This window comes from Vigna umbellata, chromosome 9 (assembly GCF_029865625.1).
Source record: "Vigna umbellata cultivar VRB3 chromosome 9, Vumbellata_1.0, whole genome shotgun sequence".
Classification (NCBI taxonomy): Eukaryota; Viridiplantae; Streptophyta; class Magnoliopsida; order Fabales; family Fabaceae; genus Vigna; species Vigna umbellata.
In genome coordinates, this window is record NC_142173.1 from 37,597,266 (window position 1) to 37,620,937 (window position 23,672).

Here is a 23,672-nt window from a genome sequence, read left to right on the forward strand (position 1 = left end):
TTTCAGCCCACACAAAAATTGAAATCCTAATTTATCTCTAGCCACCTAACCCTAGTGACGCCACACCTAAACTCTCAGGCTGCCACCGCAATCAACACAGACCTGCAAACGCAACCCAGAAGACCATCACCAGGACGCTGCTACGACTACCTCCACTCATCACCATCTTCATTCCGCGCCTTCACCATCATCTTCTTCCCAGTTCGCGTTGCCACCATAGTGTCGCCGCCAGCACCATGTCGTCATGCCATCATCCTCTCCTTCCACCATCAACCTTGCATCAACCGTCGCAAAGCACACTTTCACCATCATCAATTGCACAGGAAACCTACATCAAATCCAATCCAGAAAACCCAAAAAACCCAGAAACAACACCGCTGTGATTCGCGATGTCTTCGCGAGTTCATCCTTCTCCATTGATGCAACTAGCAGTTCAAAACCCTCAACATAATCACACCTAAGAACCACCATATTTGCAAACCTGCTTCTCCCTCGTGCTTTCATCCACCTAGTCTAAGACCCCAGCATCCATCACAAGGGCAAGGTTGCAACGTCTTCATCTTCTTCTTCATTGAGCCAACATCGCCGCGAGAAAGAACAAGAATCGTAACCACCATTAGCGCGCTTCCATCATCTCAACAACGAATAACCCTCATCAATTAGGACATGTGACAGCTTCATCCTCAATACCCTTAATTTAATTTTCAAAACAAAAACCCTAATATAAAAAATAATCCACCTCATTGTGCCTTAAGATGTACATGTGGACAATTAAATGTCATCTCATACGAGTTTTGCACAGTGGGACAGTTGATCATTAACGATTTAAACAACATTTGCAAAAAGAACTAAATTAAACACATTATAATCTTTAAGACTATATTGAACATTTTAAAAACAATAAAACCATTACAAAAAATTGGGACCATCCTAACAACTACATGTTTTAATAAGTAAACTTTATCTGCAAAGGTTTTTCTTATTTAATTAATTTGGTTCATGTCCTTATCATAACTATTAAATTTAAATATAAATGACATGTCCTCTTTTGCTTAGTAGATTAAGAAATTATACCACTCTCAAGTGTAGACTTTATAAAATCTTTATTTGGTTAGATCACAAGTACCGTCGAATATATGACTAATTAAAGAGTGGAATTCATAAGAAATTTACATAACTAAAAGATTAGATGTCATTAATAATTTGAGAATGTAATCTACGTCTTCACAAATTAACTATAAACCTTGACTAAAATACGAAAGCATTCACATCAAAAGGGAAAAGTATAAATAATTAATAGTAAGAAAAGAGAATACAAATTCCTCTACATGAAACTTCAGCAGGAAAACACAACATGAATTACACAGAAAGACCGAAATCACAATGGATAAATTACAGCAATAAAAGAAGGAAGAAATTTCCTATTCTAGGGTTGTGCGTTTGGAGGCATCCCAGTTTGATTACCAGACTGCAAGAAATAAAAAAGCAATTAATTAATCATCAAGAAAAACAGGAGTATTATCGTGTAACTGTTGACATCACATATCAAACAAATTCATCTAATTTATGTATTAGACAATAGATGATACAGTTAGGATAAATACATATATTATATTAGGTGCAATGTAATGTCAGTTGAGAATATGTGAAAGTAAATCACAATCCCAAGAGAATGAAGAAACAAAAATGGAGAAATATCATTTAGAGGTAATTCCAAAAAGCTTAGTGTTCTCTTTCTTTATAAATGGACCTCTTTTCATGCTTCAATCCCTCTTCTTCAGAATTTTTCTGCATTTTGATTCGTATATTAGAATTTTCAGTTTTCTTCCTATTAGTGTGTATATCTCAAACATGTTGTGTTCCCGCTGAACTACTATTCCCTTCCCCAAGTCAGGAGAATATCATTGAAGAATGAATTGGGGTCCAGTTGTCTCATAATTCAGACGGCAGATGCCTTTATTTACGTTAATTATAACTTTAAGCACAAACAGCACTAAATGAAACATCAGCAATGTTAGAAGTTAAAATTTGAACTTTGAATTGTATCATTGCTGAAAAAGTCACTAAGAAGAAACAGCCTTGTGCGATGCCTCATCAGATGGAATTCAGGTGTCTTAATCTCTTTGCAGACACAAGCCATATATGTCTAGTTCCTTCAATATATTCAAACATTTTAGATCCAATGTTCCAGTGAAACTAATTAGTTGACTATCAAAGATATTGCACAAATCAAACCTAACAGCCTAGGTCGGCATGCCTTCCTAGGCACTCGACTATGTAAACTTATTTATGCCAAAGACCATAGTAATAAAGGGAAGATTTCTCATTCACAGATCTTGAATAAATTTTATGATCAAGTGGAGCAGAAAACAAATGCATATACCAATGCCCACTGCTCAGCTATGCATCAAGCAAAATCTCTTATTTGTGAAATAAACAGAGAAAGTAAGAAATGGAAAAGGGGAGTTTGGAGATGGAAGTTGTAAATGTTGAGAATAATGTAAACAGAAATATTTGTACTTTGACATGTGTGCTACTTAATAGCTCTATCAAAACGAATAGGATCATAAACAACAGAAGTTTCGACTTTTGGAAAACTTAATAGCATCAAGTAACAAGTAGTTCACAAAAGGAACATGCTAACTTACCTGGTAAGGATTATACCCTTGCATCAAAGGCATTTGACCACCTTGAGGTCTGTTAAATGAAGCACCTTGAGGATAATTGGCACTTGATGGGCCTTGCATATTAGGCATGTTGCCTGGAAAACCACCAAGTGGTGGCCCTCCACTTGTAGGCAAGGATCCTGAATGCATTTGATTCATGCCCACATAAGGACCTTGTGGCATTGGAGTACCCATCTGATTCATTGCCCCTTGCATCCCCTGAAGTGAAAAAGAAAAAAAGGAAATGGCTCTGTTAAATGTGCATCAAACTTAATTACAGAGATCTTGTCCACCCTGATATATTAAATTAGCTTAATGGTTAGATTTCTTGATATAGTCTCCCACAAAGAAGGATGTCTGTACTGGCTAGCAAACATAAACATTATTTTCCACTGATTGAATCATCTTCGTATCACACAAAAGCCCTCAAAAAAATTGAACTCTTAATTTGTTATGGTCTGAATGTGGCAAAATATAAATATTATAGTTCGCACACAGAGCATCATGACACCATAATTACAGGAAGATGGTTTCTATTTCCTATTTGTGCAAAGACAATGTATCTCTTTTGTCTAACTAAGATAAAACAATTCTATTTTTTTCAAAGAAAAGCTTGTGGTAATATCAAAAGTTCAAATTAATGGCCTAAGGCAAACTGGAAAACATAAGAACCTAATTAGGATAAGATGTTTTCTGTTACAATTTTTTTATGTTTACAAATAAATACAATGCCTATCAGGATATAAGTTTATTATGATAGTTAGAATATTAAAACGGGTTGCTTAGTTGATTAAAGGTTAGTTACATATAAATAGAAGAACAAGGATTGGAGAGAGGCAGAGCACTGGCTCTTTGAGAAAAGGTGAAACCTTTTGTGAAGGAGAAACCCTCAGGAAGATATATCTCTCATATTTACTGATATTTTCATCCTATTCAATAAAATTCTTCTTTTGCTCTTTGTTTTCAAGAATTCTCACGGGGTTTTTGTTATGTTTTCCATTTTCAAAAATCTGTACAAAAACAGTGAAAAAATACTCCTTTTTACACCTATGAAGCTCAGATACAACAATAGCAAAATTAATCATTTCCAAACGCATATCCAACACTGATATGTGACATCTGATGCATCTTGATACATACTCAATAGGTAACCATTATTCTTTATAATTTTCAGAATAAATTACAAAATACAGCTCCATTTTAGCTAAGTTACATCAAGTATACAACTTCATGATGTAGATTTTTATTGACATGTTTATTGTTAAAAAAGTTGTTTTATATTCTAACTTGGGCATGAAAATTGTTATTTTGTGACATATTTATAGTACAAAAAAATATATTCCAATATGGGTGAAGGAAAGATGTGTAACTGTCCTTGCTATAATCATAACTGTATTTTTAAAATTGCAATTCTATACTTAACTATTTTTATGTTTATGTACTGCTGTGTAATCAGTAATTTGAACGTTTCTTTACAAATATTGTGCATGTGTGTGGAAACAAATGTGGGGCGTGTTGTACTTTGAATTTTTTTAAATATCTTTATCCACATCTGTTGGGCGTGTTGTATCACACTATGTATATTAGCTGCTAGGTTAGTTCCAATACAAATCCTCAAAGAAAGTAAATATGAGATGGCTGGCACATTTGTAATCATTTCTGAAACAGAAATGAAAACAAAATTATTTCTCAAACCAAACAAGCCCTAAGAAACGCCAAAACATGGGGAAATCTTTTATCTTCTTAAAAGTGAACAAACATTTTCCATCTCCCTTCCACAGGATTAAGAAAAGATGCATTTTGTCATGCTAATCCTATGAAAGATCAACAAAAACATCGATATCTAGCCCAATACATACACCACTAATACAACACTCAACAATCTACCACTTCACAAAGAAGCTAAACCCACATATCTTTACAATATTTTATAGGAAAAATCAGAATACGAGAAAAGTTCCAAGAAACTCGTACCATAGGGCCAGGCATTGGCATCGGATGTGATGCAGGCACTGATGAAATCCCTGGTATAGATCCTGGCAGGCCAATAGGCATTTGGGGAGGAGGGCGAGGTAAATGCTGGTGAGGGACCATGGGTGAATGTGAAGGATGCTGTAATTGTGGCATGTTTGGAGGCATTGCCAAAGGACCCATCTGCTGCGGTAGACCTTGGTGTTGATGTTGTGGCGGCATCTGCTGAGGATTTTGTTGGTATGGTTGCTGTTGATTGGCATTAAGAAGAGAGGGATGTGGACCTGGGGGAAGAGGTGGAGCACCCATTGAAACAGGATGTGGCTGCTTCTGCTCCCCTTGAGGCATGTCAAGAGAAGGAATAGATAAGGGCATAGCAACTCCAACACCTGGAATGGTGCCCTCATTTCGAGTCAACCCAGGGGCAAATGGTCCTGGAGTTGTTGGTCCTTCAGCCATTGGAAAATTACCACCCACCCGACCAGCAACAGGATTTGGATCAGCATATCCTGACAGATGAATGTGTTCAAACTAACGTCACACTTCATAAATAATGTCATTTAAAACAGACATAGTTTCTAACTACAAAAATTACCATCCACAGTTCTCTCCATCCTACAAAAAAAGACTAGAAATGTTGCAATCTCTACCTCAAATTTAAAGCAAAAGTTTAATACTAATCGAGTGCTTTTATAAGGGATTCGCATTACCATGAAATGTTGAAGAGTAATACAATCCAAAACCTTCAAACTATACAGTTCAATATTTAGATGAAAAATGATACTGAAAGGTTTAATGATTTGATTCTGAAGAAAATAGAAATATATGCTGTTCGTTTGCCTTTAAGGGATGGAACAAACCTTGCATGCCAGGGTTAAATCTATCACGAAGGGTGTCTCCTGGCCTATTTCTGCACCAAAACTTTGTTGTATGATCACTGCTGCCACTGTAGAAGAAAATATGGTCCAGTAACTTAGTTATCAGCAATCACATTATTTACGTTTATCAACGGTCAATAAAAGGGTTACCAAAGGAGAAAAAACCATTTCAGGAAAATTTATATAACTGCAAAACGTTATTGTAATTGTAAGAACAGAGAACTAAGGTATCACAATTTTGGATATTATTACTGAAATTGTAATAACGCTAAAACCAAAAGCTTCAAAAGGATCCTCAAACAAATCATGATATCTGTCAGAGTTTCCTCCCAGATTCCTTTAGAATATAATACTTTTGAATTTGCAGGACATTTGAAAAACAGAAGGTTATTGCTATAGTATAAAAGACAGGTAGTGTAAATGGAACACAAGCTTTCATATATTGGTAATCCAAAACTTAAGAGACAGCAAGAATTCCATTATGTATTAAAGATGCTTTTGCAGAAAGAAATATAAAGTTCACCTGCATAGAAGGTATCCAATAGGATGCCATGCAAGATCCCACACGTTATTATCATGGGCATTGGAAATTTCAATTTGGGGAGTTTCATGCCTGTATATACATTGTAAATGCAATAATCAGAAATTAGGAGAAGGCATAATACATAAAATACAAGTAATTAATTTTACAGATAATGTTGGAAAAAAATCTGAACTGTGAAAAATCAGTTTTTCCAATTGAACATATATAAGCATTCGCTTTCTATACATATAAACTGAAAGACAAAAGAAAACAAAAATAACCATTTATTTCAGAAGCTGTAATAAAAAATTTGATAAATCAACTCACTGGTGCTACAACTAAAAAAAAGCTGATATTTTCCACCTAAGTCCTGTCTGAAGCAATAACTCAAATTCGGCAAACATTTCTTATGGAGCAAAACACACAAACTTTAATTCTGACAGAAACAATAGTTTTCCCCAAATTTAATTTAAAAACTTGTAACAACTAATTTGAATGCATAGTACACTTCATCAATGCATTTTAGGAATAAGAAGACCCGTTACTTTAGAATAGCTTATTAACAACTTATTTAGACATATCTTAAGACATAAACACTTGCATAAGTGTTTGGAAGAGCTTATGAAAGCAGCCTTTGATACGTTCAAAAGCTGCTTTCAAATTAGTCCAACAGAATAACTTATGAAAACAGCTTACAAGTTATATAAAAATTGTTTAACATTATTTTCTCTATAATTATAAAAACAAACATCCAATTGCTTACATGACAAGTACTTATTTATTAAGCACTTCAAAGAATCCAATCATCTTCCAAAATAACAGAAAAATCACAACCAAATAAAACTGATATAAACAGGGATGATAAAAAAAAAAGAACGTTGTACAAAATAATGTAAGCACTGCACAGAGAGAAGACAACTGAGAAAACGAATTTACCCAACAAGCCAATGGAAGATTGAACCATCATAACTCCCACTCACAAAGTACTCCTCATGGAATGGATGCCAGGCCAAAGCTAACAAGTGTCACAAGTCAGAAAAATTATATTCCATTTTATCACAGTTGCAGAAGTATTAGAGAAAGCACCAATTTAAGTAACTTTGTGCATGCATGCATGACGTGTGGAACTATGAGTTTCTTTCCTAGGAACCCAAAAGCTTTCAAAGTTGCATTAGTTGTGGACAGTCTCAGCCACCCTTAATTTGCAATCTCATGCATATTCAATGTGATAGGTGAGTGGGAGGATATAAACCCTCGTCTATTAGAGCTGAGGCTAATGTAACCCTTATAAGCTAGGGCAATCTTCCTCTTACATGTCAATTTTATGAGGTTAACTTAGGCCTTAAACTCAATTTCTAATAAAAAAAAGTGGCATATCAATACGCTCACTGCTAAATACAACAGCAAATACACAACTATATAAGGAAAACCAGTATAATTAATAAGACACGGAACTTGATTATAAAATTGGATGGGGTGCTCAAAGTGTTTGATAAAAATGTTATTTGGGGTTGAGACTAATTTGTTGCATCATTTAGTTTAACCATTTTTAGCTCAAGTTTTTGAAAAAATATTTTGTTGACTGCAATTTAACTATGCTAACTGTCATTATCAATGTTAAGCATTGTCAAGGCATATATGAAAAGGAAAGATGGTAGCTGATAGGATTATGAATGTATATTTTAGGAGGAAGGTTGTTTAAAATAGGTTGTTGTCAGGAGGCTTTGGAGGGGGGGGGAGACTTTCGGTGGAAGTCTATATATAGTGAGAGGGGTAGGGAGCGGGGTGTGTGCAGAGACTTTCAGTGAAAGTCTATATATAGTCAAGAGAGGTTAGCCTTGTCTAGGGGGAGAATTCTGGTTTTGCAGAGTGAACAGGATTATTGCTATCTCCCTTGAAACATTGTACATGTTGTTGACTACAATCCAATAATCAGAGTATTTTCAGTGTATTGGAGTGTGTGATATCCCTTTCTGTGTGAGTGCTGATAAACAGGTTTCTTTAATCAAGAAACCTAATAGTAGCCAACAAAGCAGTTATTAAGATTAGTAGAATGATGACATGATCTTAATAAAAGAACAGAACATATAATATTTGAACTAAATAACTCAGCTTAACTTGCTAGGATTATTAACTAAATTAAATCCAAGTCATACAATTAACCACATCTAGCAACATAAAATACCCAAAAAGCACTAAGTATAACAATTCCTAGCACTTTGAGGACATTTCCACCAATTAAAATCAATCATTTCAATCAAAACTCAAAAAGCAGCTTGAAGTTAATTGGGTGCCACACATCATTCTGCCTCAACTCGACTTCAGTTTTACTATGACCTGACGCATTCCAAAGACAGGTAACACAGCAAAATTACAAATATACTAATCTAATCTCAGCTGCGTGACAGATTTTCAAAAGATTTATGAAAGAGCCTATATGTAACAATGAACTTTCCTGAATGTTTCAGAGTCACTTTTAGGTTGTTTAGGAAGAAGAATTTATGGTGACAATTCTGTTTTTATCATCATACACCTTCTGAGCAATCATGATATTTATTGCAAGATATATTAATCTCAATGAACTATACTTCCATTCTTATTCCAAGACAAAGATACACCACTAACCAGTAACATCCTTGCGATGTCCACGGAATGATTCAAGCTCCTTCATGGCTCTAATGTCATAAAGCTGTAAATCAAGGTACATATGAATATTGGTATTCTGAGATAGGAAATGCATACAATGGAATTATAAACAACCGCATTACTATCTCACTCTAAATTAAGAGAACTTAACTGTTTATTTACTCTTCATGCGAACTGTATTCTATATTAAATATCTGTTTAGATTTCATTTAATTGAATGTGAATTGTTTTAGATTTCATTTAACTGAATGTGAATTGTGCGCTAAAAAATATTGCCTCAAAATCACTCTTCTTATTTTATTTTAACTGTATAATAAGCCAAAAGCGAGAAAAAAAGTAACAGAGCAGGATTAAGTAAAAAAAAATGGGAAGCAAAGAGCAATAAAGATAAAGTTACAAAGAAATAAATCAAAGTGTAGTGCTACAGAAAAAAATGAAAGAAAGATTGGTGGATAAAATAACTTGGAATCCCCAAAGGTTTACTTAACAATTCAAAATAAAAATGACAAGCAAATGCGTATTAAGGATCCAATAATTGGTAGCACCATGAAGATAAATTTACCAACCTTTATTATTTGATCCTTTGAAGCTGTTAACACCCAGTTTCCATTTTGATTCCATTTGACACATAGCACAGTATTTTTGTGCCCATGACTGCATGACAGAAGTATGAATCTATAAAAACAAGCAAACACAAGAAACAATAGAAATCAGCACTAATGTTTACACTCACAATGAGCAAAGCTCTTTCCCTGTCTTAGCATCCCAAAGTTTCACAAGATTGTCTTTCCCACCTGCATTGTGAAAATCAGATGAGACATGTAATCACTTCATTGAAATTATAATCTTGAGAAATTTGTAAAAGAAATATTTAAAGCACCTGCCTGATACCAAAAGGGATTTTGTAGGATGCCAGTCAACACTCTTCACATCCCAACCATGGCCTGGCTGAGTTCAAATGCCACAAAGATAAATCTAAGGTTAGGCCTTCAAAACAGACAACAAAACAATATAATGTATGAACACAAGTAGGGATGGCAAGAAGGTTGGGCAAAAGCAAGTTTAAATATACCCATCCCTGTCCACAAAGTAAAAACTCATATTTATCCTTGTTTCTAATTCCCAAGGTGTATGAAAATTGCATCTAATCTTCATTCCTATCAAGTATTACTCATACTCGTATCCATATCAACATTGAGATAGGTCCAAACAATACCCGTGGTATAAGTTTATTTGTCATCCATAAACACAACATAGATTGTAAGACTTTTGCAATATAAACCCAGGAATTAATTGGGTCCTGTCAAATTGATTGGTTTTAAAGCAAAACTAGTAAAAATATAACATTCTAGAAGGATAATTGAGTGTCTGGTAAAATTCAAAGATGTAAACCTTTGCACAAAAATCTAAGCATTTCTTAGAAGTTCCCACCATTGAAACCAATTCAAGGCCTTCCCCTCCAAGGCCACCATAACCGCCTGCATGTGCTCCTCTTCGGAAACTTTCTTGAGTCGAAAATATCATTCCAACCTATTGGTCCACCCATATGCTTCATCCCCTGCAAATACTGGAATGTCTAACTTCCTCCATTTGGTCAAACACTGAAAGGAACCCCCATCAACAAACCTATCATCCTCAAGACCAGCCCGAGCAACAAAATCTTGGTCCTCGTGAGGCCTATCCAAAGAGGTCAGGCGTTCAACCACTCCAGTTAACCCTTGAATCATCTCCTCCAACCACTAAAAATGGCGGTTATTCTCATGTTCCTATTCCTAGACAAACTTCTCTAACCTCTCTCACCTTGCCTCCATTCTAGTGTTAACCATACCCTCCTGAGTGCAGAAACTTGACCGAAAAGAGGCTCTGAATACCAATAATTGGTAGTACAGACCTATACGAATTAACTTTGTTAAACTGTAAAATGTATTATAACATTCAGTGAGTTTCCTCTCAAGCAAGGACCTAAACAACATACAACTTTCTGGTTATTAGAGAGAACCAGACTCTCCCTCCCTAACCTTCACAAGTTACAAAACAAAGATAGTAACGGCTAAAACTATCCATTCTGCCTTTATAGAAGTCAAATGCAACTAACTACAAACAAGTAACTACCTTACAGGCAGTTAAAATTGTCTGTCATACAATAAACTAAATCATACAGTTTTCCTTCTACTGTAAACCTTCCCTTTGAACCTATCACAATGAATGGAGCAGAGCTTCCAAAAATATCGAAAATAAGACACTAGAAATTATAGCACCCATTTTATGAGGCAGAACCAACTTCTCCACTCAAGCCTAACCAAACAATTCTAACTCATGTTGCCTCATGCCCATCTTTGGTTACTCGCCCCTCCAAATAATCATTCTCCTTCTCATCCTTCTGCATGATTCATATCTCCCTCTTTCCACCCGTCCATTCTGTTTTGCCCTCCTTATGTTTCTTAGGCCCATTTATTCCCTCTTCAATTCCCACGCCCCCTCTTCTCCTCCCCCCTTGTATTGTGGGCCTACCAAAATGGTTGACTCTCCAGTCATGATAATTCCAACCAAGTAATAATTCTTAGAGAAAGAAAAGAGAGAACAAACATCAACTCAAATGTGCAGAGCAAGTCCTACCCATAGGTCCTTCACAAGTAACAAGCCAGCACTCCAAATAAATAACTAAATAATTGATAGCAACCCTAAGAAAGCAAAATGGTAAATTAGAAGGCATTCAACCCACAACAGTAAACAAGCATCCCCATCAAAATATGAAAATAGTCATCCACAAGGACTTGTTCAAAGCACAACAACAAATAAGATGACAAAGAGCTGTTATGAAAATAATTCAACTCACACCAGCACAAACAGAAGGAGGCAACCGGTGCTATGAACTACTTGAAAATTGAACAGATACTCCTCTATTTTAAAACTTACAATTCCTCTACCACTGACAACCCAACATCCAGAAACACAAATGGTTATTTAACATAAAGAGATTCAATTTTAAGTGCACAAGCAACACAATCTGTAATTAGGAAGCCTAAAAAAGTAAACCAGATATAAACCAGACGTTAAGAAAATATTACTGGTAGTAAGATCACAACAAATATATTAAACACAATACTATTTAAGATTCCATCTCAAGACAACAAGTAGACTAGAAACACGTATCTCATTTTCAGATATGGTCCATCAAAGCACATTACCGGTTAATGAGCACTCTTCCTGACAACGTGCAAAATCCCAAACCTTAACGGTGGTATCATCAGAGCATGAACAGAACTTCAAATCTGTCCTACAGAAACTGTTTATAAAAAAGTTACAGAAGCCATCATCCCCTTCAGCATGTTACAAATTTGTTTTCTCAAATAAAACATCCACCTTAAGTCACGGACTGATTCTTTATGAGCAGATTTGTTGGCTTTAACATTGTTCATGTTGTTCTGCCAATACCTAAAAATACGCCACACACATAAATACATATAATTAGATATACAATAAAAAAAATATCCCATTACATATGTGCCTTATACAACCAAAATCTTCATAAATAAATATATAAAGCTTATAAGAAAACATAATATAATAAACTATGGATATACTTTATTGCGCCTCCATCATCACCAGAGACCATCCAGTTGTCATTGTGACTCCAGACCATGGACCTGATTGCTTGATCATGAGCCTGCATGTGTTTCAAAATCCAAATTTGACTCTTATTTTTAACGACTGATGACTACAATAATAATATTGAGACAATAATTCAAGTTATGTACCTGAAGAATCATTTCAAAATTAAAAGATTGTCCATTCCAAAGAGTGAATTCCCCAGTCTGTGAGCCAGTAATAAGTCGCCGGCCTGTTGGAGTCCACTATTTTTGAAAATCAAACAGTGATTGCATAACAAAGTCAAATGCAATTTAGCGGCACATTCAGAAAATAAATATGCATAAGTTTCATCTTCATAAACCAATTGAAAGGCCTGATAGAAACAAATGTGTCCAGCTGTAACTTAATATAATACAGCATTGCGTACAAAAGTCTCACAATAAAAATCCAATAAAATAACACAATGATATGGCACACAGATTATATAGTGTATACAGCAGTCAAACAAATTGCCAAAAGGAGCAGGCAGACTGCAATTTGTAATATCAGCTAAATCATGCAATTGTAAAGGTGTAAACCATTTCTATGTAGCAAGACTATCAATAAATCAAAAAGAAACATGTGAGTAACAACTATAAACTAGAACAGGAACCACATTTATCATGTCATTAACTTATTATTTTACTAAATAAGTGACATTAAGTAAGCAATATTATTTGTTATTCAATCCAAATTTTGAGAATAAATTAACAGGATGCCTATTTCGTTTAATACATGGTAAACATTTGAACAAAATTAGCAACAAATTTTACCATTGATATACACAAGTGAAAAAGCATATCATACTACTCCAGAACCCTAAAATAGCAAAATCAATCCAAATGAGAAGCAGCTTCAGTCCAGAAATGTTTCAAAGAATAAAAACATACAGTTGGTGTATCAGTAACTGACAATCTGCATAACATATTATATCATGCCATTTAAACATTTCCATCTAACTTACAAGAACACGATTAATGGGGCAACGATTTTTATTTAGAGATGTATGAACAAATTTAGCAGCAAAGCTTGTGGATGGGTTGTCTGGATAGCCAACTGCTGGCAACATCTGCACAAAAAATAGCATAAGGTGTCTAGTGAAAAGAATTGATCATTAAAATTAAAAATAACTTTTAAAACCTATCAAGCTATGTTAATTGAATAAAGGAAAGAATATACAGATTTAAAACAAATTAAATAAGTAGAAAACCAAAAAGAAGGCTCACTGACATCAATTGCTGCTGCTGGGGTAGGCTGCAATACTGTCCTATCCCTTGAATCCCGCTGCCACATACGAACCTGAAGGCAGGTACAAATTACCCATAAATTTCAAATTGTAATGACACAGATGAAGATGAAAAAGTAAAAAATTCGAACAATACAGCTATGGGTGCGCATTGATGAATAATGGGCAATTCCATTAGTTATTAACCAGTAATCATTACCTGCATATAACGCACGACTGTGCTTGTATAATCAACTGCTTTCCTTTGAGTAAGCTTTCGTATTCTTTTTGCACCATGGCCATCACTGTGAACTGAAAAGTTCATTCAATGTTAAATTAGAAAAGTCACCCTAAAATTTTCACGAATTTAAATCTTAGAGGAAATGAAGAAGATCCAAAAATTCAATGCCTTGGACTAAAATAATGAGAATAGACATTTTTCAAAAACCTCAAGCATCACCTTCTCTTCTACATGCAATAGAGAATGCAATTTTCACTCGGAAGTAAAAAATAGAAGAAAAATTGTACATGGGAAGAAACAATATATCGACACAAGTACTAAACTGAAGTATAATAATATATGGAGAGATTCACAGAGAAATAAATTATTCATTCCATCAAAAGAAAATAAGGTAAAAAAGAATGTTCGTAATTCCATATCAAACCCACTAAATCAAATTATGGCAAATATTTCACATGCATCTTTAGAAGAATCTAATGTGCTTTAGAAGTTAAAATTCAAGTCTTAGTTGTTCATCTCCTCCCATGACCACCCAGTCCATGCATTAATTAACCAATCAAACTCTTCTTTGACTAAACTTTAAAAAATATCTCTACTTAAAAACCCTCTATTTCTCAATTTTTTTTTTCTAAAAACACCTCTCTAAAGATTATCTCTCTAAACCATCTTTCTCTCTAAAAAGCCCGTCTCTCTCTCAGATACATACCTAATAGCACTACATTTACATGGAACCACAACAACAGCGAGTAAGTTTTCATGTTCGATCAACCATGATTATAAGTAGCAATTGGAGGAAGAACAAGCAAAATCGAACCATCGTAATGAGGAGGAGGGGGTCCTCCGGGGCCGGGGTGGTGAAACTCGGGGGCCAGGTTCGTCGACGAAGCGGAGCCTTGCCGCATCACCGGCGGCGCCTGTGATGACGGCGGCGGTCCGCGGTGGAACTCCTGACCCGGCTGCTGGTGGTGGAAATGCGGCGGCGGCGGCTGCTGCTGCTGGTACTGGTGCTGCTGGTGCTGCGGATCATTATACATCATTGTCACTAGGTTGTCGATAAAGAGAAACAGAGACTGAGCAATGCAATAAATTGGATTGCAGAGAACAGAGGAAAACCCTAAACCCCAAATTTTGGTTGGGATTAGGGAATTAATAACCGATAGCGCGGCGCGGGAAAGAGAAAGGGAGAAGAAGGGAACGAAACAAGAAACGACGGCGTTTCACGCAAATCTAAAGATTTTTCAAGAACTTCTAAATCCTTAAGAAATTGATAGGTGTCAACAGATATAATTTTCATACATAAGATCTTATTTTAATTTTATAGAAGGTTTCAAAACTATATTTAATTGAAAGTCGATTATATTACACTAAAGAAAACACATCTATTTAAATGAGTTATTATTTAATATTTTTTATTTTAACATTATATTTTAATAAAGTGTTGAAATAAGGTATTTCTTTGGTAAAAGAAAAAATGAGTTACTAAATAAAAGTTCAAGAATATGACAGTTAGTAATTTTGTGTAGTTATCTGGATAATATTCTTTGATATAGAAAAAAAAATATCACTTTGGATAGTTTTAGAAGAAAACAGTTCGAAATAATTTTAAAAAAATAAAAGTGTCACAAATATTATTGCGCATGTTAAACTTTTTATTATGTTATTTTGTTTTAATGAGTTAAAATGTAATATTTTTATTAATTTTATAAAGCTACCTAAATAAAAGTTCAAAAGAGTAGTTGAAAATAATTATGTATAGTTACTAATACTCTTTGATATGAAAATGTATCAGCTAGAGATAATTTTCCAAGAAAGCAGAACCTGGGGTAAAATTATTACAGGGCAAAATTTAATATTATATTATTTTTAATTGTATTTATTCAAATAAAAATATGTATTAAATTTTTTATATTTAACTTATAATTTATAATTTGAATGAAGGAGAAGAATATAAATTACATATTTATATGAAAGAGAAAAAATAATGTAATTGTATTATGAAGTAGTCATTCAAGTGAATAAATAGTTTATCTTTATTATTTTAATCCTTTTTAGTTTTATTATTATAATTTTCAGGGTCTTCCATTTCACAAAACATTTAGGTGTTAGAAAAGAGTAAAAGCCATAACAAAACATTATAATTTTGTTGATATAATGTATTTTTGAAATTCATGAAATTAACAAACTTGTTTAACAAACCATTCCTCGTTAAGTGAATTTTGAAAATCTAAAGAGCTCAAGTAATTTTATACCTTAGATAGTCTTATGAAAAAGGCTCCCACAAGTTCGGTCTTTGTAGTAAAACACTTACTAAGTAAAATTTTATTAATAAAATTCCAAAAAGCTAAAGATGGATTGGTCGTTGGGCAAGAAAAGTATCTTCAGGCAAGCCTCTCCTAGTGTCTTTGGTTGTTGACTTAGTTTAAAGAAAACTCTCAATATTTACCTATTGGACGAAGAACTTGTTCACCACGCTAGACTTTTACCAATATCTCAGTTTAAATTTAAGTTGTTAGGCGAGCTTGTTTCACTAGGTAAAATTGTTTGATAACTACTCTTAGTGCTTAGTGGTTGGGTAAGTTGTTTGAGCTTGTTGGATAAGTACATGTCTAAGTAAACAATTTTTAATAATTAATTTTTACTTCAGTTGGTCTTTATTATGATTTTGTTCAAATAAATCTCTTACTTATTTTTTGTGTCAATTAGATCTCTAATTGTGAATAAATTGAGTAGTTAGGTCTTTGCCGTTAAACTAACATTGTTAAAGAGGGTGACATGTGTTAGTTCGTGTTTTTTTTTAAATATTTTTTAATTATTTTTATTTTTATTTTTATTTTTATTTTTTATTTTAAAAAATAAAAATTTGCTACGTGTCAAACTGACTTGTGCCATGTGAAAATGACAGTATGATGTGACATTGTGCTATATGTCGTTGTCATGCCACATGTTATTGTATTAGAAGGGGCAGTAGAAGGGACTGAGGATTCGAGTGTTATCCTTTCTTCTTTCGAGGGGGGAGAAAGGGATGAATGTCTCACTCATAGGGTTTTGACTCATGTTGAGTTCATGCTGAGGTGAATAACTTAGAGCAGGGGAGATAGATCTGAAGCTATGCTGGAGGACTACTCGAATCGTCTTGTTTTGTTAAACAAGTATAGTGTGGTGAAGTATATTTGAAGACATGTGTTAATAGAAAATGACTGGTTTAGGCACAAGTTGCCTTTTCTCGAAAGGTGGTTTAAAGTGAATAGGTTGATCATGATTCCGGTTAATAGAAAATGACTGGTTTAGGCACGAGTTGCCTTTTCTCGAAAGGTGGTTTAAAGTGAATAGGTTGATCATGATTCCGGTTAAGAGGATGTATGAAGTGTTATTGTATTGGTTGTTTTAGTCTTATTATGCATTGATGTTGTTTGATGTGGTGGAATTATGATAAAGACTGAACCATGGTGATATGATTGTTATTTCAGTGATTTGATGTTTATTCTGTTAGTTCACTCATGCATTTTGTGGTTATGGTTTTCACTTGTGATGCTTGTATGACTTGTGTTGTTGTACGAGAACATATGATGTTACAGACAATTCAGTGGATGCTTAAAGCAACAAGGATACTAAGAGATTGGGGATTTTATTTCTTTGAGTTATCTTGAATATAATTGACTTTTTATTTAAATGTTGAACGATTTAATGTTTTCTTTTGGTGGTAAACGTTTGTTCAAGCTTTCATTTAAAAGACGTTTAATGTAATGTCCCAAATTTTGCGATGTCACGAATTTACAAAAACCGATAAATTTCAAACTTTCTCATAACGCGGAAACGTATTTTTCAAAAACCTTATACTTTGAACATGCATAACTTATTTCAAACATAATAGTTCCAAAAGCCTTGTCCAACTACATTATTTTAAAAGTAATTAAAATGACTAAGGAACATCATCGGTTGTAGTCTCTCCTACAACCATCTTGTAGTCTCCCCTACAGGACATTTGTAGCCTTACTTACAGATCATCTGTAGCCTCTCCTACAAATCTTCTCGAGTAGTCTCGCAATCCAGCTAAGGAACATGTAGTCCTGCTACACAAGGACAAGGAACACACCTTAATCCCCGCACAAGGAAGGTTCAATACCCGAACAACCCTTCTAATGCACACAAGGCAAAAGGAAGTACTTATCTGCAAATAGAACAAGGACTTACGAGGTACAAGTAGACTTATCATTCACTCTCATGCTCATCAATCACATACTCAGGTACATCCCAACATGGAATCATGCTCCACTCTAAACCCCAAGTCAAACTTGACTTTAAACATAACCACTAACCTCGGTCTCTGATTATCATCACGTTCCATAACTCCTCAAGCTTGGTCCACATCCATTTTTCATCAAATTCGCCATTTTTCACAAAAATGCACTATGATAATCGATTATCACTTAAGATAATTGATTATCTTAGTGAAATTTACCTAGAAACATCATGTAGAGAGGGATAATAGATTATCATTCCAGATAATCAATTATTTCCCAAACTCAACAATTGTGCAAATAACCGATTATTACTAATGATAATCGATTATTGCTAAATCGAAACATATCCTGAACATTATTCAAGTGTTCAAACATACATGCAACAACCCTAAATCACGAGGGAACATACTTAACACGTCATACATGTCTTCAAGCATCACATACTCATGTAAACATACTCAAACACATATAATACATCACTTGAATTATCCAAACCCAATCATTGACATGTTATACTCCCAATAAACCCAATTATACTACATATGATTATTATCACACCCTTACAATATATATTTACATGGAAACTCCCAAGCATATCATAACTTTGTTCTCCCTTAGCATAAAACCCTTTATTGGGATAACCTAACAAAACATATATAATATATTTATAGAAAAAACTCATCACAAATATTACATAAACCCTATGCACATGCATACACTAACCCTTACTCAATAATAACTACATCAAACGAAGATTACTAGTCAAGATAATTAGAAACATATAACATAAAACAAGAAACAAACAAAGGTAAGTTTCTCCATACTCCTCAACAAAATCAAGAATAAACACATATATAATTGACATATGACATATCTTTGAGGTCGTAAGTAAAAATCTAATGAAAATGTCCTACTTTTAAATCATTTTTTAAAAAAATAATTAATTGAGATAAAAAAACAAATTTACTTGAATTATTTAATTTCAACAAAAATTGGACAAAAAAAGAGTAATTTAACGCTATTTTTATTTATATATTTATATTAAATAAGATATGAAAAGAGTAATTATTTCATTCATATTTATTTATATTTACTTGGAATTTTTCATTTGTCCTATTTGTTTATTTATATTTATCTCTAATTATACATATGATATTGTTTATTTAATTATATTTGTCTCTAATTAGCCACCGCGATCCTTTTTTTTTTTTATTCTATTAGATTTCAAAATATTTATTTATAGCAAATTTATATAATGATAATGATTATTGTGAAAATATAAAATTTATGATAAATAATGATTTAATCATTGTAGTTTGAAGTTTGATCTTGGAAATTTAAATAAATAAGAGTTTCACTCAGAATGAGATGTTCTTAAATTATTTTGCTAGTAATATGTTATAATTTTACTTAATATCTATCTCACTTTCCTATTTTATTTATATATGAAAAATAAAATTCAAAAATTTCATTATGATCTCTCCAAAAGTGTCAAGTCCTTTCGTTGTAACACTGTAGCGTTTTTTTGAAAACCACATAGCAAACCAATGTTATTGTAACAAGGGACAAATTTCTCTATGCTTGTGTGACCACAACACACTTGTAGTTTTAGAAGGCTAATTTAGAACTATCTTTTATATGTCCCGGTGCAAGTGAATCCTTTCATTAATTTATTTCCACCAACTTCATGAAGAATAGTGATAATATTAGATAAAAAATGAATAATAATATATAACACTTTTGATGGCAATCCCTTTAGGGACTTCTCATCCAAAGAAGTATCAATTATAACTAAGAATAAAGAAAAGAAATAAAGATTGCTAACGTTCTTTCCTTATCTAAGTCTTAGATAGATTCTCTTTAACTAAATTCATTTACATTGTTTTGTAGGACATTAATAAGGTGGGGAAGTATGCTTACACATCCTAAAAAGCTTGCCAAACAAGGAGTACAATGGAGACAAGTTCAGCCGAGAAGCCTCTTCTCTTTGGAGCACGTTTTCAACTCTTTCCATGTGAAACACATCCAACCATGCATCTTCTTTCTTTGGAGCACATTTTACACATTTCTCATGTGGAACACAAGCCAACCGTGAAGCACATTTACCATATGGCACACATCCAGCGTAGCTTCTTCTCTTTGAAGCATGATTCCAATATGTTCCACGTGAAACATGCAACCAACGAGTAGCTTCTTCTGCACACTTTTCTTTGCTTCATGCACGTTGTAAATAGGCAGCTTTCCTTACACGTTTCCAAGCTTATCTTCATCTATAGAAGAGAGCTTGATCCATTGTAAATCTTAACTTGAATTGATATAGTGTTATGCTGTTGAAGTGCATTCAGCCACTACTTCTTCAAGTTCACAAACTTATAGCTGCTTTAGCTTGTCTTCCTCTAGCTTCCTTCCATTCTGGAAGGCCATTTGAGCTAGAAACTCACTTCACACACATCCAAACCCAGCAACGCATTTTCACAAACACCTTGCAAGCACCGCCAACTTCATCTGCGATTTCCATTCCGCTACCACTTCTGGTCCGAGAAGCCGCTTCAATCTTGAACGTGGAGGTTGCTTCCATCAACTTTTCTTCTCCTGTTAGGATTAGAAGTGTATTGGATGTAATATATATGATGTAAAAATCCAATGTGTAAAATATGATGTAAAAATTTCCACTTGTTGATTTTTGTAAAAATATGAAGGTAGAAATCAAATTAAAAATGATGAACTTTTGTAAAGAAACATAAAAGAAATAAAAAGAAAACAAATGTTGATTTCCTAGGTAGTAAATTTCCACTTGCTGATGTAAAAAAAAACATATCATTTTTATGACAATACACACAAAATCCATTTTAATGATACACTTCAGTATAAAGATATTAACATTAATTACTTCCTTTTAGCTAGACAAAGAATTATATCATATAACTTTAGTTCAAAACTCCAACTAGAGAATGAAGTTTTGCAAAAGATAAACCCTTATAGAATTCAACATGTATAGAAACATGAAACAATAAAACCTTTATTTCACACAATATCCATTGAAATGAGCATGGATGTTAACAATAAAGGTAACCATTTTCTTCTACAACTTATGAAAACCTCAACTTTATTTAGCAAAAAGAAAAACTGCAATTAATAAGATTTGTAATAGACATTGAAACTACAATTAATAGTTTTTCCTTTGTGTAGGAGGTAACCCTAAACCAGTCAACAATTTTAAGAAAACTTCTTAAATGATAAACCTGAATCACTTAGTTTTTCTTCGACAATTTTGGATAGTTTTTCTACCATTGGTGGGGAAAAATAGTTCACCCAATCTCCTTTTTTCTCCTTTTCCAAAGAAGTTATTTTTCTCAATGCTACCTCTACCTATCACTCCATATTTATTCACTTCCAAATCCTTCATCTTCTCAAAACTGCAGAGCTTGATTATGCTTTCAATCACTCCATTGCTCTCCTCTTCCTCGGTGAAAGGACAACCTAAAAACTCTCCAATTCTCCTGATATGAAAACCTGGGTTGTCCTTAAGATCCTCGTACTTCAAGAACATAACTTTGTCTGGTCTGGCTACACTCTCATTCCAAAAACCTAGCATGTGACTCCACCATGGACCATAATCCATTACCCATTGCAGTACATCTCAAAAGCTTCCTCCTTTGTTACTGCAGGTAAAGAAAGTGACCTAACTTTGTTGAAGTAAGTCCATGCAGAAACAAAATTGTCAAAAGGGTGTCTGCAGATGTAGATTATCTTGCAAGAAGAGTCCTTGATTGAATTGGGGAGAGAAGGGAATGGAGTATGAGTGCCAAAGATTTTTAAGTAATTTTATATTGTTTTTAGTTTATAATTAAAAAAAAGTTATAGTTTATAAATAAATGTATTTTAGTAATAAATTTATTTGAACTCAATTACCGAATAAGATTTTTAATTATTTCAATTTTTACTAAGATTATAATTTTTTATTATTATCTTAAAAATTAATTATTTCAACCTTTATTGTATTGAACCAATTATTTATCCAATATTTAAATATTTATATTTTTAATTGTGTTTTTTACGTTGGTGCTCTTGCTATTAAATATGTATTCTACATTTTCCCACGTACTTTAATTACCATGTTATTCATATATAGTTTTTGGCATGAATGTTTTATTATGTATTTATACATTTAAGGTAAAACATTATTCTTTGTCCATATAAATCATGAACTTTTCGTCATGTATTATATTTATATTAATATTTAGGATCAAATATATTCTTTGTAGGCAACACTCGGTTTTACTCTTTAAAATTGTAAATTTTTCCTTCTTTTGTCAATCATGTTTTGAATTGTGTAATATATGATATTTATTTTCATTTACCACACCAAAAGAATATTGTTTTATTATAAAGATAAAGGTTAACATCTTATATATTTTCATAAATGAGGGAGAAAAGGAAACATTAATTTAGGATCATAATATTTATTATAGATATATGTTTATTCATCACATACCAAAGGCTGACTTTTTTAGTTCTTTCTGCAAATTAGTGTGATTTATTCTTCCTCTTTTTAGGGGATGACCACATAAATGATTTGGTTGTGCTGAAGGTTTACTGGACAAAATTCTACATGTATGTGATTTGTTTTTATACACCTTAGAGCATTTTATTGGGTTTTATTTATAATTAGAATAGTGTAATCCAACAAATCTAGGGTTCTATTTATAATTAGAATAACAAAACTATTTTACTCGCGTAAACACATGTACTTAGTGTAAATACTGGAAATGAGAAATACTTTTTTTCTATCCAACAATTTCTGTATTCCTTCCTTTGATTGTCTTTCTTTATCTTCGTGTCTCCCTTGTGTGTGAGGTGTCCATTGATGCAGGTGCATAAATTAAAAGAGGAATATGTGAGTGAGGGGTGAGCAAAGAGCACAATATCATCGTGGTGAGTGTTAGGATAAGTTTAAGTTTAAGAAATTTATTGGTAATTTTGTAAAAATTTTATTTTATTAGTTTGGGTCTAGTAATATTTAATTTGATTTTGATAGAGATAAAATAGAGATTGGTAGTTTTGCTTTTTCATTTATTTAGGTGTAGTATTATTTTATTTGATTGATATAAAATAGAGATAAATTAAGTAATTGTTTTTATTTTGAGTGAGTTGATATTTTGTTTTTAGTTTTTATTTTTTATATTTGGTTTAATGTCCTATTTGCATATATTTAAAGGTTTACCAAGGTTTACCAAGGTTTAATGAAAATCACCACGGTGAATTGAAGAGTCCTATCATAGTGTCTATGTCACTTTTTTTTTTACAAAGTGGTATCACAGCTTCATGCTTTGAGTACTGCGTGAGAAAAAAAAGATAGTGAGAATCAAACACTGTGAGTGAAACAATGAGTACTTGAATGTTTGGAAAGAGAATAAATTTAATGATCTTAAGAAAGTTAAAAATCTAAAGATGGATGAAAAGGATGGGGTTGTTGAGTTCATAACATGAGTGTAGAAGGCGGTCAACTAACTCAAAATGAACAGAGAATAAATGTCTCTTAATCGGGTTGCATAAAATATCTTAAAATATTTAACGAATGACTTTCAAAGTATTGTGGTCACCATTGAAGAAACAAAGGATAGACAACTCTCATAGAGGAAAAAATAGTC

The 23,672-nt window shown here is 33.2% G+C and overlaps 1 protein-coding gene and 1 pseudogene across 1 annotated transcript; both read right to left on the reverse strand.

Annotated features, from left to right (window-relative positions):
• Positions 1-1,223: 1,223 nt before the first annotated feature.
• On the reverse strand, positions 1,224-14,984 carry LOC124833749 (flowering time control protein FY). Its single transcript, XM_047308291.2, has 18 exons — positions 14,595-14,984; positions 13,760-13,851; positions 13,545-13,613; positions 13,279-13,383; positions 12,443-12,538; positions 12,269-12,351; positions 12,048-12,119; positions 11,873-11,970; positions 9,569-9,628; positions 9,418-9,478; positions 9,251-9,338; positions 8,664-8,727; positions 6,975-7,053; positions 6,039-6,128; positions 5,498-5,583; positions 4,641-5,146; positions 2,649-2,885; positions 1,224-1,468 (listed from the first exon to the last, which is right to left on the reverse strand). The coding sequence occupies exons 1-18, from the start codon at positions 14,815-14,817 to the stop codon at positions 1,427-1,429; spliced, it is 2,151 nt and encodes a 716-aa protein (XP_047164247.1). The 5' UTR covers positions 14,818-14,984; the 3' UTR covers positions 1,224-1,426.
• Positions 14,985-21,237: 6,253 nt separating this feature from the next.
• LOC124833750 (cytosolic sulfotransferase 15 pseudogene) lies at positions 21,238-21,831 on the reverse strand (annotated as a pseudogene).
• Positions 21,832-23,672: the final 1,841 nt, after the last annotated feature.

Coding starts and splice junctions, on each gene's coding strand:
- LOC124833749 (XM_047308291.2), bottom strand. CDS start 14,817: ATGATGTATAATGATCCGCAGCACCAGCAGCACCAGTACCAGCAGCAG. Junction 13,384..13,544: donor CCCCAGCAGCAGCAATTGAT/GTCAGTGAGCCT, acceptor TTTTTTGTGCAG/ATGTTGCCAGCAGTTGGCTA. Junction 6,129..6,974: donor ATCTTCCATTGGCTTGTTGG/GTAAATTCGTTT, acceptor ATGTATATACAG/GCATGAAACTCCCCAAATTG.